Source organism: Phasianus colchicus, chromosome 16 (genome assembly GCF_987193195.1).
Source record: "Phasianus colchicus chromosome 16, bPhaCol1.hap1.1, whole genome shotgun sequence".
NCBI lineage: Eukaryota > Metazoa > Chordata > Aves > Galliformes > Phasianidae > Phasianus > Phasianus colchicus.
In genome coordinates this window covers 12,083,497-12,099,139 of record NC_143451.1, presented here as the reverse complement: position 1 = coordinate 12,099,139, position 15,643 = coordinate 12,083,497, and the positions used below count along the sequence as shown (strand labels likewise).

General features: G+C 45.8%; 2 protein-coding genes and 1 long non-coding RNA gene across 4 annotated transcripts; 1 reads left to right on the top strand and 2 right to left on the bottom strand.

Annotated features, from left to right (window-relative positions):
- Positions 1 to 96: 96 nt before the first annotated feature.
- On the top strand, positions 97 to 7,627 carry CPSF4 (cleavage and polyadenylation specific factor 4). The gene is made up of 8 exons (XM_031606645.2): positions 97 to 363; positions 1,493 to 1,543; positions 1,975 to 2,127; positions 2,918 to 3,013; positions 3,167 to 3,260; positions 3,710 to 3,782; positions 4,250 to 4,342; positions 5,444 to 7,627. Exons 1-8 carry the CDS (start codon positions 261 to 263, stop codon positions 5,510 to 5,512), a joined length of 732 nt encoding a protein of 243 aa, XP_031462505.1. The 5' UTR covers positions 97 to 260; the 3' UTR covers positions 5,513 to 7,627.
- Positions 2,135 to 4,791, bottom strand: LOC149915772 (uncharacterized). 2 transcript variants are annotated; one of them, XR_016471748.1, is made up of 4 exons: positions 4,737 to 4,764; positions 4,015 to 4,123; positions 3,246 to 3,342; positions 2,135 to 2,349 (listed from the first exon to the last, which is right to left on the bottom strand). It is a non-coding gene; the product is annotated as an uncharacterized LOC149915772 (long non-coding RNA). The 2 variants fall into 2 exon arrangements; XR_016471747.1 differs by lacking the exon at positions 4,015 to 4,123 and having other exon boundaries at positions 4,737 to 4,791.
- Positions 7,628 to 7,644: 17 nt separating the features above from the next.
- Positions 7,645 to 8,988, bottom strand: ATP5MF (ATP synthase membrane subunit f). Its single transcript, XM_090151686.1, has 4 exons — positions 8,871 to 8,988; positions 8,687 to 8,794; positions 8,174 to 8,290; positions 7,645 to 7,832 (listed from the first exon to the last, which is right to left on the bottom strand). Exons 1-4 carry the CDS (start codon positions 8,986 to 8,988, stop codon positions 7,804 to 7,806), a joined length of 372 nt encoding a protein of 123 aa, XP_090007812.1. The 3' UTR covers positions 7,645 to 7,803.
- Positions 8,989 to 15,643: the final 6,655 nt, after the last annotated feature.

Here is a 15,643-nt window from a genome sequence, read left to right as displayed (position 1 = left end):
GAGCTCCACACCGCCATCTGATTGGCGGAGAGCCGCGCGGGCGCGCTGCCTGCCGGGCGGCCGGAGCCGGAGGTGGTTTCCCGGCATCCTCCGGGACAGGCGGGCGGCGCGGCGCGGGGCGCGCGCGGCCGCCTTTACTCTTTGAGGCACTGCCGAAACGAAGCAGGCTGGGCCGGGCCAGGCCGGGCCGGGCCTGGCCACAGCCGGCCCCCACCATTCCCCCCCTTCCCTCCCGGTGCCGTCGCCCCCCGGCTGCCACCATGCAGGAGCTCATCGCCAGCGTGGACCACATCAAGTTCGACCTGGAGCTGGCGGTGGAGCAGCAGCTGGGGGCGCAGCCGCTGCCCTTTCCCGGCATGGACAGTGCGTGTGGGCGCCGGGCGCGGCCTTTCCTCCCCGGGGTGCCTCTGTCCCTGTCCCGGGGTGGTGGGGGGGTTCCCGGGCCCTGTGTGTCCCGGGTCCTCGTGTCCGCTCAGCTCCTGCTGCCCCACGAGGTTCTGCCGGGTGCCGTGTGTCTGTAGTCTGTAGTTTGTGCCAGGCTGGGATGGAAGCGAAGTTGAGGCGTTCGTGTGAATAAACACTGCTCTCCCATGCTGTTGTTTTATTTCCCTTTTGGTAGATGAGGTGTTTTGGCGGCAGGGAAGCTGTAGGTGGGTTCGTGGTCCGGTGTCAGAGCGCTTTCCTGGTTAGTCTGGAGATGGGGGGGCTCAGGGGAGACCACATCACCCCTACAGCTCCTAAAGGAGGTTATGGTGAGGTGAGGGTCAGCCTCTGATCCCAGGTAACAGTGATAGGATGAGAGGTGATGGCTTAAAGTTGTGCCAGGGGAGGTTCGGGTTGGATATTTAGAAAACATTTTGTCTCCAAAAGAGTGGTAATGCATTAGAGCAGGCTGCCCAGGGAGATGGTGGGGTTACCATCCCTGGAGGTGCAGAGAACTGTGGGGATGTGGCACTGAAGGACATGGTTGGTGGGCATGGTGAGGATGGGTTGGTTGGACTTAGTCATCATAGAGGTCTTCTCCAACCTGTCAACTGATACAAATAGTCCTGGGAGACTCAACAGTTTGCTGATGTTCTGTGTCAATGCTACTGACCTCTGTTGCTACCTTGAATGCTGCCATTCCTGTTGGTCAGCGAGGGATAACGCAGCTGACCAGGCTGTTCTGAGAAAATACAAGACTGGAGTTGCCAGAGCTCTAAACACATTTCACTACAGCAATTGTAATTGCCCAGCCAGCAGAACCTAAGTCAGAAAGTCTATAAAAAGAACTTCTGAACTTTGCAAATTTCCCTGCTGTGTATTCACTGAGGAGAACGCAGGTATTTGTGAAGGCCAGACCTGAACAAAGAATCCATGCAGGAATGTAAATTTCTCAAACCAAAATGCTATTTCTCTTTTGAATTTGAGGACTTGATAATTTCTTCAGGAAGATACTTTGAAAGCTCCTACAAAAGTTTGTTAATGTTTATTATGTTTCTTCTCTCCACAGAATCAGGTGCAGCTGTCTGTGAATTTTTTTTAAAAGCAGCATGTGGGAAAGGCAAGTTGTATTTCCAGTACACTTACACTCATATAGCAGGGAGGAGAATCAGATTTGCTAGTGTTGTCTATGATAATTATGGGTTTTATTAAGCTGAGGGCTGAGAGAGAGGATAAAAATGAAGGATATTGAGCTAATTCCACAAATTGCGTGGGGTTTGCTGTGGATGTAACTGCTATAGTATATATGGGTTGTGGTTGCTGGGATTAAGAGCTGGAGACTACAGTGCTCAGCTCGTTAGAGGGTAAAACAGGACTCGTCTGGATGTCCTTGTTTGTCATGACCATTAAGAGCAAGTTATAAGAAAAACTGAATTCTTCTGAAACCCTTCTTGTAGAGGCAAGTCAAGCACTACTGTTGTTGTGTTCCTGCTTGTGCTGCAGATTTTAATTATTCTTCTTTTTCATTTTCCTTATCCCATCCTCGTGTAGGAGGTATGTGCCCGTTCAGACACATCAGTGGGGAAAAGACTGTTGTTTGCAAACACTGGCTACGAGGACTATGCAAAAAGGGAGACCAGTGCGAGTTTCTGCACGAGTATGACATGACCAAGATGCCTGAGTGTTACTTCTACTCCAAATTTGGTAAGAAGCATTGTAGCTCCTACTTAATGTTCCTCGCAAGCGTGGGAGTCTGGTGAAGATGATCCTGGTACATCCCTCTCATTCCATCTTCAGAATATTTCAGTTCTTCCGTGTCTGCTGACACTGTTTGGTTGTAGTTTTTCAGGTCTGCTTAGCTCTTATCTTTTTATTCCCCTATATCCACCATGTGTTGTAGACGTCTTCTCTCTCAAGAGCTTGTCACTTTGGGGAAGAGGGAGGAAGTTCACATTCATTACTGGGTTTTATACTTTATATTCTCTTTTTAGCATGAGTTGAGTAGGATGAGCAGGTGGTCTTTGCATGAATCTTGTTGTGGGGAGTTGATGAGCAGCAGAGGGCATGGGGGTGCAAAACTTTTATGCACTTGCTTTCCAGCTCTGGAGATCTGGACATAATGAGGCAACTTGCTGTCAGAAACCTACAGTCTTGTAGGTTTCCTTGGATTGAGGTTAGTGTGCAATTTGTAGTTTCTCCACGCTTTTGGTGCACTAAATGTTGGTTTTTGTTATCATGACTCTCTCTCAAGATCAGTTTCAGCATTGTTTTTAAAAGCACACATAAATAATCCAGTCTCGTAGAACTTCACTCACTAGGGGTGAGTGCTTGGTGTTCATCCTCTAGGTTAAGTCAGGCAATAAGGCTGTTGTGTCTGAATTTATGAATGCTGGTAACAGCTTTGTGGGAGCTACGTGATCCAGGTAACATTTTAGGAGTTATTTGATCTTGAGCCTGCATCATTAACTAAGAGGTGCATTTGCCTTTGGTACAGGGGAATGCAGTAACAAAGAATGTCCATTCTTGCACATTGACCCGGAATCTAAGATCAAAGACTGTCCCTGGTATGACAGAGGCTTCTGTAAACATGGTATGTATGTTGTATAGTTGCTGCTTCTGTGGCTATAAATGAAAAGTAGGGTGTTGCTATTATTTCTTTGCATGATCTGCTTTGTGTACCTGCTGCTATTTAACACTGGAGTGCACATATATGGTACATGAACCATTGAGCTTTGTGTTGCAGGTCCACTCTGCAGACACCGACACACTCGAAGAGTCATTTGTGTGAATTACCTAGTAGGATTCTGTCCAGAAGGGCCTACCTGTAAATTCATGCAGTGAGTATGTTTCCAGGCTTGCTCTTTAATGATGTTTCCACTGAAACCTGATGTGTGTCATATGGGGGGTGCTCCAGTGCTTCTGTAAAAGATAGCCAACACTTAGTATAACAATCTGTTTTTGCTTGGAGGATGTGGTGCATGTCCTCCCCAGTTACCAGTAAAACACTGAAGTGGTGCTAAGATGCTATGGTGGGATTGCATGAGCTTATATTACAGAAGACTTTTGGTTACTGGCATATTGTTTTAGTAAGCATAAATACTGAGCATCAGGATAAGAACTGGAGAAAGGAGGTCTGTTTTCCATGAATCTAATTTAATTAGCTGAACGTTTTGTTGTTTGGAGTTGTTTGTTTTTTTTTTTTTTTTTTTTTTTAAACTGAGCTGATGCAAAAGTGTTGGTGTATAACTTGTGAATCTTTATTTCTCTTTGTTTCTGCCTAAAACAGCCCTCGATTTGAACTACCTATGGGAACCACAGAGCAACCACCACTGCCTCAGCCAGCACAAACACAGCAAAAGGTACCAACTCCCCTGCTTCCTACACACACCTACTCTCAAAGATTTTCCACAATGCTTTAGAAGAGGGCATTATAGTAATGGAAGTCTTACAGGTGCTCTAGTATAACATGAAGATCTAGTTACAGAATACACCTGTGTAATAGGAGCATGTCATGTGTGGTTATGCAACAATTTGCCAGTTTTTGTAATCTGCATGACATCTCAATCATGGCAATATTTTAGCAGCCCAAACCAATTTGCTGAAGCTGCTCTTCAGAGAAAAGCAGGATTGCTGGGTTTTGTAATCCTTAGTTTCTGGTTTCTTCTCTCTGGTGCTCCAGCTGGCAGATCACCCACACAGACTGGGAGGAAAACAGATCATTCTAAATATGTGGGGTGTTCTTTTCTCTTGTTAAAAAAAAAAAAAACTATAAAGATCATTATCCTTGATGCACTTAATGAATCAGAACCCTTCTCTTAACTAACAGAGGACGCCCCAAGTTATTGGAGTTATGCAATCTCAAAATAACAACACTGGGAACAGAGGACCCCGGCCATTGGAGCAGGTCACCTGTTACAAGGTAATTCAGAAGGGAGGGAGAGCAGGGGTACCACATTTAAGTGGTAAGAGCACATATCACCTGGACTGTCTCATGCTGCTTTGCTGCTGGTTGCTTAAGCAACAGTTAGTACGACTGGACAAGGATATTAAGAAGCTGAATCAAATTCAGTCTTCTGCAAATACAGCTTTCAGAAGCCATATCTCTGCTTAAGGCTACTTCCTCTCCAGTAAATAAGCACTACACAGCAAGGATTTAAGGAAGTAAGTAAACTACATATGTGGATGTAGTGCTATAATGTGAAGGAAAGGACAGCAGTAATAACAAAGAGGCACAATCCTAAGCTGTAGCAAATAAGAACAAATTCAAATGCAGAAGCCATAGACACAGAAACAAAGGAGGAAAAACTGCTTACCTTTAGAAGGCCTCCAGTAGGTAGGGATCTCCAGTGAGATCCTCTTGCTTTCACTGCCAGCCCTTAAATGAGGTCTGGGAAGGGGTGGATCCTGGTTCCACCCCTTCCAGCCACTCAAATGCATTGCATACACCTGAGCTCCTCTGGATTGGCCCTGCCTTCCCACCAGGTGCTCAATCACTGTGTCAGGCCAGTGACTTAAATTTCCACTACAGTGGAGAATGCTGTAATATCAGAGGCTGATGTTTCTCTCTGGCTTTAAATAGCCCTCAGGAGCAACATCACAAATTTCTTGGTTAGATGCACTTTTAAATGTGTAATCCAGGATCAGCTGAGCCCCCAGTATAAATCTCCATTGCAGTACATATTAAGTGGAGTAGTCTTGGAAGCCTCAAATAGTAAAATTCACTTTGTGTGTTACAGCTATTTGCAGTAGTACACTGGGATCTGTCCCTTTTGTCATACAATAACTGGGACTGGTTGATCCCAGCACAGAAGAGCTTTTGCTCCAGGGAGTGGAAATAGTGCATAAATTGTGGCTCTTTTGACACCAGTTCACTGACTCACCTACTTCACTGACTGAATGCTGCATCTTCCATACATGGAAAAGCTTTGGAATTGAACAGTTACTGCATGCATTGTCAAAGGCAACTAGAGAAAAAGTCTGTAACCCTAAAGACTCCTCTCTCTCTCTCCTTTTTTTTTAGTGTGGTGAAAAAGGTCATTATGCCAACAGATGCACCAAAGGACATCTGGCCTTTCTCAGTGGACAGTGAAAGAGCAGAAAGAAGAGTGCAAGGGAGCTATTAACACTGAGAAAAGGTTTCTGCCTTGCACTATTTCTTGAACTATTAATCAGGTTGGTTTTTTAATGCCATTACTGAAAGAACTGGTCAGAGGCTGGCTGCTGCTAAGCAACATTTTTGTAATTGTCCACAACTTTTTTTATGTTTTAACCTTTTTAAAATAGATTTTGGCCTCCGTCTACTTTCATTGAGCCCTGCTGAAAGGTAGATCTAAAAGCAAACAGACATGCAAACCCCTCACCGGTGCAGCATTCTATGTAAATGCATCTTACCCCGGTGCTTTTTTAAAGTGTTTTCCTCCTGCCACTTCTCTTTGGAGAACCTGCAGCGTTTCAGCACTCCCTGTGGAAGCAGAAAGACTGACTGGGAAAATTAGTCCTTGAAATGCCTTCCCTTCAGTGAGGAATTCTGCTGTCCTGCTCTTATAAAGTGAAGTTGTGTTCCTAGATCCAGTCTTGTAGTTGGTAAGCTTGTCCTGGTGATTGACTTAATGCCTCACACGCACCAGGCTATAAAACTCTTGTCCACTTGCTTTGTTTCTGAGTTTCTTGCTATACTGAAGGTTAGAAAATAATCTTCTGGGTGAGAACTGATTTGTGAAGAATAAATTGGCATCTCTGTAGTTGGCCAAATAATGAGGAGAGATGATTTTAGGAAATTCACATCTGTGTTCATTTTCCATTTGCAAAAAGCACAGGGAAGTGAACACAGCTTAAAGTATAGGAACAAAAGAACCTTTTCTCAGCATCCCCTGTCATTCAGCTCACACCAAACAGGTATTTCTGTAGCCTAGAGAAGACCAAGAAGTGGAGCTGTAAATTTTTATGGAACACTGCGTGGTAGAACATTCTTCTGAGATTGTACCTCTGCAAGCCAAAACCCATTTGTTTTGTGAGACAACTATTTCAAAAGGGCCAATGATAAAATGTGAATTAAAAAAAAAAACCAACAACTTGCACCTATGTGAGCCTTATTGATTATAACCCCTCTCATTTGCTGACTGCCTTTATACATTGTTTTTATTGAAATGTACGAATGGAAAAAGCTGTCTGATTATTTTTTTTAAGTAGGGTAACATTGTTATATTAGGAAAAGTGACCAGAGCCTGTGTTGGTTTGAATGGCAGCCATTGTTTCATTTTGTGTATTCAGAGTCGGTCAAAATAGAAATTTCAAGACTAAGTGACTGTATTACAGCAAACTGTCAAGAATTTTCTTACTATGTTGTGTCCCTTCATGCTGAATAGCAGCCAAACTAAGATGATACCTGCATGTAACTAGGTGCATGGAAAGGAAACAAATCCTTGTGTCTAGTTACTATTCTGATCTAGTTCAGGGAGACTTAGTCTTCACTCCCTGTAAAGATGTTTTCTGAAACTGAAAAGCCTTTCTCTTACTGATAAAGCTCAAGAAATTGTTTGTATTCCTTATCCAGTGGTTTTCATTCTTGCTCCTATTATGAGAAATATACTGCAGACTGTACGTGCAGCACCCAGGTACAACGACAGGCTTCATAAGATGCACTTGCTTAGTGGAAAGCATGAGGAAGCTAATTAGGTGGGGCCAAATCCACAGCTGTTCTTTAAATTGCAATTGTGCATTTAAGTCAATAAGCAGTTTTCCATTTTTAATGGACTTTCATTACATTACAGTTCCTTTAGGCTTATACCCATTCAGAATACCCTTCCAGCTGCTGTAAGTAATTAACATAGCTATAGTTTTGACAGAAATGGGTTAAGGGGTAACAAATCTGAATCTGTCTCAGATGGTGGAAAATTGTCCAAATGCCTCTGGGCCCCAGGTGACAGACAGATGGAGAATTACACAGCCACACCAAGCCTCTAAAAGCTCAGATATTCTTCTTTAAAATATTATATCCTTTCATCTTGTTGTCCAACCTTTAACAACTAGACCAGCAGAAGTAAAAAGCATTTGTTTGCTTCTTATCAAAGAGTTAAATACAACCAGCTGTAATGATTTCCCCAATTCATAATGCAGCCTAGCTAGCAGAAACTTTTCCCAAATTTATCCTTGTGAGGTGCAAACTTGAGAAGACAAACTCACCCACATAGTAAAATTAACAAGCCATTCATGACAGGCTCAGTTCAGTAAGTGTAAAGTGTATGCACTTTATTATTGGTCACAACAGTAGAGATTTTTTTTTTTTTTTTTTAAATGAATGACAGTTCAGTTGCCTTCTGTCAGGATGAATGAATGTCCCAGTGGCCACAAGCTGCACCTTCACTTTCTGAATTCCATGTTTCAGTGATACTTCCTGCGACGGTCATGCTCTGTATCAAAGTAAAACAACAAGAAGTTGCAAGAAAAAATCCACCAAGGATTTCACACACACCAAGAAAACACTCCAGGGGAAATCTAAGCCTGTAGTTTCTAAGCACCGTCAGGTTAAAGAGGCAGTAAGAGCTACACTTCTTTCAACGCCAAGGAAGTATGGGTTATCTGCCAATTAGAAGTATTCAGTTTGCTTGTCCGGACAGCATCAGATTGAAGTGGCAACACTTAACATGCTCTTCGACTTAATTTCTAAGAGCAGTTACAAAGTTTAGTGCTTTCACTGCCCCAGGCAATCCCCAAGCTGCACTACCCCCCTTCAGCCATAGTTTCTACTTACTCAAGTGACTGTAGCTCCAGATGTAGCTCATGACAACATATCCTGCAAGCACCATACTGATACCCCCAAGGCCCCCTTTCTTCACATTGATGTATTTATTGTAATACCTCTCATAACCTGCAGAGAAGAAAGGAGGTTTTTGTAGCAGCCAGATGCACAATTTTCTGTGTCAGAAAGAAACATGCTGGTTGCACAAGGCTTCGGGAAAGTGTTTCTGATGAAACACCCAAGGGTCTCAGAATCAAGCCTGAGAGACAGCAACGTGTGTGTCAGTGAAGCACAGTGTCAGTGCCAAGCCTAAAAAAAAAAGCTAAAAACGATCTTTTTCCCTAAATGTTACCACGGCTCTAACAAGCTCGTGGTACTTCGGGATTACCTGACTCCTCGATACTAACACATGCAGTACAGAGACGCTTGCATCTGTCGCTTTTAAGCCGATGTAGCGGCCCGCACGAACAGCACAGGCGCCGCTCCAAGCCGTGCCGGCCGATGTCACCGCCCCGCCTCGCTCACCTCTGCGGAAGGCGCCCACGATGCCGCTGGGGGTGAAGTCCCTCATAGCCAGCCAGGTGGACAGCTGGCCCAGCTTGACGTCCAGCAGCTTCATGTCCTTCAGGGGAACTGCGGGACAAAGAGACAGAGCGCGCTCAGTGAGCGCCGAGCAGCCGCGGTCACCTTGGCGGCCCGCAGCACTCACCCGGCGGCTGCGCCATCTTGTCGTCGTGCTGTGCGCCGCCGCGGGGCGAGACGGGAAGGGAGCGCGGCGCAGGGGCTGACGGGAGGAGGATCGGCGGGTGGGCACGGGGCGCCGCCATGTTGGGTGGGGCGGGGCGGGGCTGAAGGGTGTAGATCAATGCTGCTTATCACGGAGTCATGGCCTCGGGCAGCGCCAGGGATGGGGCACCCACCTCTCTGGAAGCAGTGCTAGCGCCTCACCGCCCTCCAAGTGAATCATTTCCCTATTGCATCTGACCTAAATCTCCGCTCTTTTAGTTCAAACCACCCCCATTGTCCTATCACTATCAGACCGTGTAAAAAGTCACCCTCCTGCTGTTTATCGGCTCCCTTTAGGTAGCAGAAGACTGCAGTGAGGTCTCTCTGGAGGTTCTCTTCCCCAGGCTGCACACCCGCAGCTCTCAGCCTGTGTCCACTGCAGATGTGCTCCGCTCTGACATCCCCATACCCTCCAGCAGCTCCATATCCCTGTGCTGGATGCAGTGCTCCGGGTGGCACCTCACGAGGGCAGAGCAGGGGGGACATCCCTCACGGCAGCTCTCCGAGCTCCTCTCCCAGCTGTGCCCGTATCTGGAAGCACCCAGCTCGCCCCGTGCCACCGCGGCTCTTTGAGGGCTCCGGGACGCGCAGCAGCCCGGCAGGTGTCACTGGCAGGCAGCGAGCTGTGCAGCGAGGCTCGGAGCTCGCCCGACCTCTAGAGGTTTCCCATCGAATCGTTCAGCTCCAGAGCAGCGTCAGGTTCGGTTCTTCGCTGTGCCGAACTGACAAGCGAACTGATGCAGCAGGGAGCAGCGAGCCAGGCAGTACGCGAGATCTCCCAGGTGTTAAACCTGCACCGCAAAGGGACTGCTTCAACAGAGCAGAGACGGTGGAGACTAAATTCAGGATGCACAGCTCCTATCTGAACACCATGCGACCCATTTCTGCACCTTTTACTTTGCTTAGGTTGCAGAGTCCCATTCCATAGGATTTCCTGTAGTCACTGCAGGGTCTTTGCATTTAGTCTTAAGCTTACCTGGTGCTAAAGGAGCTGACTGCTGTCATTTGAAGATGGCACTGTGTGATTCACATTACTCCTAGGCTGGCCTGGGTGTCCAGCTTGTATCTCAGTCCTTCATCTTACCCAAATCAATTTCTTTACGTTGAACAGTGCTCTCCTGTAACATAACAATAAAAGCAGAAGAAGGAGATTACTTTTTTTTTCTCTGACTTATTAACAGAAAGTAGAGTTAGGAAAGCATAGTGTGCCTGATCACTTGGAGAAAGTGTTCCGAATGTAGTCACTGTTAAATGAGTTAAAAATCCCTTTATTAAATTATCCTTTATTCTATTATTGCAGTTACTGGCAACTGCAGTTTTATTGCAGAAGTGTCCCCTCATGAACTGCTAGGTGGCCTTTTTGCTGCACTTGCATAAAAGCATGCTTTAGACTTGCTTCCCTCATTCTTGCAAGGCAACCTGTAGTTTTAAGTAGGATTACTCACGCAAGGCAGATTAATTCACCTACAGGAGAAAAGCCAATGGCAGGTGCCTCATTTTAAAGTGTTCCCTGCGGAGCACACAGCGTTGTTCAAACCGCTTACAGCAAAGCCTGGGAAAGTTTGATTTGTTACAATAGCAAAGGAAGGCCATAAAATGATCCATCTGCAAAGCAATTAGGGACAGCAGCGTCCTAAACCTCGGCCTGAACTGACTGCTCTGGTGAACGGAGGGAGAAGAGCTGCTGTCTTTGTGCCATCTTAATCCCAAACCAAGCAGGAAGAGTTAAATGGTGCAGATGTGTGGGAGGCTTTGCAGCACATTTCCTCCCTTTGACCTGCGCTGCTGGCTAACGTTCAAGGTCTCACTGGTTGATTCAGATTGGAGGAGGAGTGATGAAGAAAGGTATTTCTGTTGTGTTTCTGTGTGCTTACAAGAATGCTCTCAGCCCTCCTTTCCTGAACACAGAAGAAATCACACAGCTGAGAGCTTCCTTGCTTCCAGCTCCGCACCTGTTCCCGGCAGCACTGTGACCCCAAACCCCTCTGTTTCTTGTGTTCAGTCCAGGTTTTTCTATCAGTGATTGTTCAGGCTGCTCCAAGCTTCCGTTCCGTGCCTGTTTCAACATGCTCTCTTTCTGTTGTCTTCTCCACCTGAATCATATTGTCCATCTACACAAAATCTCTTTCCTTTTAATGTCCTGCCCAAGACTGTCCCCTCTGAGCTTTCAGGTGCACGAGCCATGTTGCACTGTGGATAGAAACACAGATTTAATGTCTCCTTCAGCGACCCTAAATAAAGGAATGCAGTTAAATCTACCAGTTTCAAGAAGATTTAACCCAGCCTATAAAAATAAAAGCCTAATGGATTGTTGCCCCGAGGTTTTCATCTTGCTCAAGTTCCCTCCAGAAAGTGCTGTGAAGTTTATAAGTAATGGCATGGAAATAATAGTACATCATTCAAAAAACCCAGAGTATTTTGCAAAGGACGTCAGTAAATACGAAAGAGGTTTCCTTTCTCCTGTAGCAACCGTAGCACATAATACTGCAGCTTTCACTCCGAAGATGCAGTTGTGGATTGAAAAGTTAAGTAACACTCTTCATTAAAAGGCGAAGCAAAAAGCAGAACACGACCTCCCTCAGACTGTAAGATCTCAGGCGTTGTGTCGTATTTTCAGCCTGGGTGCCACCCTTTGAAATGCAGGGTCTCACCAGGTAGGGATGGTCAGCGATGCAATCGACAGACGCAGTGTCTGTAGCCATACAGAGTAGCACAGAGTGGCCTTCAGGAAGGTCAAGAGATGAGGATTTACCTCCCTGATCCTGCGCCCACTCAAACTGATGACAAAGCGCCCCGTGCTTTTAATAAAGGATCAAACCTACACAAGTGGACAGATAAAGTTCTGACACACGCGGTTTGGCATAGGATGCTTCTTGGCTCCCAAACAGTTATTTCGAGCCGATGTCTTCCCACTATCGCGGGCTGAGTGGCTGCAGCCATCAAGGAGAAAAAGAAATCACGGAATACAGGCAGCTCAATGGAGAGCGGCATGTTTTATCAATTGGCAACTTGTGGAAAAAGTAGCTTGATGCAATCTTGTCTTCAATCTGTATGAGCAATTTGATGCAGTGAGAGCAGTGCTGCTGCACTGCATAGGTCTCAACCTGGTCCATCTCAAGAAGTGCTTGCAGTGAAAGCTGGCTGCTGGGGGGAATAGGGTGAGAGATGGGTTTGGGAACTCTTCCATGGCCACACTTCCTCAGGAAAATGAATTCCCTTGCACTGACAATGATACCTAAGGACTGACCCAGCAGAAGCAGTTAAGAGAATGAACATAGGGTTGTAAGAGGATTGCTTGCTGTGTGTTATTGCAGAGCCATTTTCCATAGTCAACCTCAAAACACTTTACAAAGGAGACTGCTTACCAATAATTAATAGTTTAGCACGTACATTGCTCTTTTCTCTTTCACAGCACTTAAGTATTGAGGCATCTTCACGCTTCTCCGATGAAATGTGTAATTGAATGTTATGATTACCTTCTCCAAATGGGGAAATTTAAGCCATGTGTTCAGGACTGCCCACCTCCTGTGGTCCCATCTTGCCGGCCTTTGCTTGTACATAGTGTCAGTTGCAAAACCACTTTATTTGGTAGGTCCTTGATCAGCCTGCTGGTTCTCTAAATATATACCTGTGGGGAGATAATTATATGCTATCAGTAGTAAAGTGTAGTAAAATAATTTACGTTAATTAAAACACTTGCAAAACCAAAGCAGGAATTTTCACTAAGATAAATCTGCAGCAGTGACAGCTGTATCTGAGACTGCCTGCTTCCCATAGACAAACATGAAAATAAACCCAGGGACCAGTAAAAATCAGTTTCTTCATGCTGAAAAGAGGAAAGGCATGTACCCACTGGGAACACGATGGTGGTATGAATCCCAAAGGGCAGGGCTGAATACATCTTCCATCTGTGCCTGCATTCCTGAGCATGGGGAAGGTCAGTGTGATGAATCCCAACTTATCACTGTGCCTGTTTTTGAATATATGCGAGTGGCCCAGCAGGAGGGTTGTAAAAATGGGTCTCCTATTATCTGGAGAGAGTTTGGAGACCAATTAAATAATGTGACAGAGGCTGAAAAATCACCTTATTACCATCATTGCACCCACTGTCAGTAGCTCCTGCACAATCCCTGTGCCTTTCTTTCTTTCTTCCTTTGCCACCTATATGTCTGATGAAAATCCACAGCACTTGCACAGCCGTGTGTGGAAATTGGCTGGCTGGCCTTCCCAGCTGAAGCACTCAATGGCTATTAACTTTTTTTCCCCTGACATTTAATTGACATCTCTGCTAGCTGCTGACATTGAGTTTTAATTCATACCACAAGCACTCATGTATTTGGGACATTATCAGTCCCATGGCCCCACGGAGGTACCAAGTGATGTTGCTTTCTGCAGATCTCAGAATACAGCCAGTCTCCAGTTCAGCCCAGAGTGTCTCCCACTGACCACACCTGGATGTGCTCCTATCTGGGGTTCCTCCTTCCTGATGGCTGTGGTCCCTTGGTGACAGTGAGCAGCAGTGAGATAGATGTCAGATCGAGGCCCTCAGGAGCCAAAAAGGACGGTGATTCATTTACATCTCATTCTTTTACCACTGGTTGAGCTAAGCATCTTCCTAGAAGACCCGAAGAAGTCAGGAGGTTGGTTGGGTTGCAGTGGGAGAGCCACAGCTCAGCCCCCACCAGCAAATTGTCACTGCATATGTAGGCCAAGCTTTTCAGTTTTTCACATCTGGAGAGCTAGACCATGCATCTTTCTCCTGTAATTCTCCAGTGAAAACGATGTTGTCACCGTTACAGGATTTGCAGCTGTGTTGGATGAGCTGGTGAGTCGGTGTGGTACCTACTTGTCAAACCATTCTGTTCTCAGTGCTGCTCTGTGATGCAGTGTGGACGTACACGTGTTTCTTTGCATCATTCTCTCCCCACGTGTAGCTCTGCATTTTGTTGTCATACTTCACTCCCAACCAAACAACTCCTCACACCCCCTTCACAGCTTGCACCCGATCCGATTCCAGTTTTTTGCAGGGTGGTGGGGGAGGCATAATTCTGTCTAATAGCGGCCATGTCATCCCATATACGTGGTGAGAAAGGAGCTCAGAGCCAGAGTGAGGAAGAGATTCCTCTGCAAAGATCAGCTAGGAGGCGGGTGGGATTTCATCCGTGGCTCTGACATCCACACAGGTCACACAGGCACCCCTGTCCCTCTGCTGCTTCGCAGTGCACACCACGGGATGGCAAGGCTGGGTTGGGGAGCAGAGCTGGAACAGGGAGCTGCAAAATATTTCATGTCAGGGTGACCTTTAACAGGTGTGGATTTACTGGTGGGGAGGGGAGAGGAAAGTAAGCAAGGGATTAAGGGGACTTTGCTCTCCCTCCCTTTAAGCACCAGCTTGCACAGCATTCCAGCGCTGTGAGATGCAATTTATGGTGCATGGTTTTGTATCTCCTGCCTCCCTTGGCTCTGGGCAGGGCTGTGGTGCCCCTGGTTTTCAGCACTGCTGGGGATTCACTAGATGCATACAGCTTACAGAGACAAGGTGTGCCTCACTGCAAATATAAACCTGGTTCTCAGTGTGGTGGTGTTGAAATTCCCCTCTTTTCTGCAAGTGCTGGGATTTAACCCGAAGTGGAAACACACAATGCAGGCAAACATAAAGTGTGTAGTACACTCCCTGGGTGACTTTGCCTGGAGATCTTTTCTTGTCCTAGAGCTGCTGCATGCTGTTGGTTGAACAGCTGCTTTCTTCTAACACAGGGTCTGCTGCATTTCAATGATGGATTAAGGCAACTCTCCATTTTCTTCATCCCTCTCCAAAGGGAGCCATAAAGTTTAATTAATTACATTGTGTAAAACATGATGAGATTCTTAGATGATAAATGTTACACAAATGTAGAGTACTTTTTAATGAGCCCTGCATGAGCAACAACAAAATGCTTGCTTAATCAAACCGATCTGAGCTGCAAAATATCCTCACTCTGCTGCTATCAAGCAGAAATGATGCCAAGCACTCCATCTTTCATGGGCGGTTTGCTTTGAGGGTCCCAAGGCATTTCTGGAAATTTTAACAGTGTGAAAAGGCAAGGACTACATGTGTATATATGCATAGATTTTTCATTTTATGTTTGCAGTTTAGATTATATAACAATACCAACAATGCCACTCAGCAACAGAAAAGGGGAAGATCAGTTCACAGCACTAAAGGTAGTTTCCATAACGAAAATCACAGCCTGCTGTAATTGCAGACAGAGTGCCATTACTTTTGCTGGAATTTGGTCAGGACAAAGAGAGTAATTTCTCGAGCTGAAAGAACTGCCTTGGGCTCCTCAGTGGCCTCACAATACCTCCAGAAGGCTGCTTCTGCTGTTAGCAGGATGTTAGAGCATCGGATCATTAGTGAACGGAGAGGTACAACTTGAAGAAACATTAAAAACACAGCCTGGAAGAAGCAGTCTATAGATTTCCATCCAGTGATGATGCAGCCCACTCCCACCCAGCCTTTGGGATTCAAGCACGCTTTCAACACAAGAGACTATGGATTCTAGCACTGGTGTTGTAGGAGTGAAATGATGAGAGCAATCAGCCAGAGCCACCTGTAATTCATCTGTTTCATTAAAGCTGCTGCTTTGCAAAATTTGTCTGCTCTGGACCTTCTGTAACCCCTGTTTATTTTGCTCATCTGGAGTTTTCCATAAG

Coding starts and splice junctions, on each gene's coding strand:
- ATP5MF (XM_090151686.1), bottom strand. CDS start 8,988: ATGGCGGCGCCCCGTGCCCACCCGCCGATCCTCCTCCCGTCAGCCCCT. Junction 8,291..8,686: donor CGTGGGCGCCTTCCGCAGAG/GTGAGCGAGGCG, acceptor TCTTCTCTGCAG/GTTATGAGAGGTATTACAAT. Junction 7,833..8,173: donor CTGGAGCTACAGTCACTTGA/GTAAGTAGAAAC, acceptor ACTTTGATACAG/AGCATGACCGTCGCAGGAAG.
- CPSF4 (XM_031606645.2), top strand. CDS start 261: ATGCAGGAGCTCATCGCCAGCGTGGACCACATCAAGTTCGACCTGGAG. Junction 2,128..2,917: donor TTACTTCTACTCCAAATTTG/GTAAGAAGCATT, acceptor CCTTTGGTACAG/GGGAATGCAGTAACAAAGAA. Junction 4,343..5,443: donor AGCAGGTCACCTGTTACAAG/GTAATTCAGAAG, acceptor CTTTTTTTTTAG/TGTGGTGAAAAAGGTCATTA.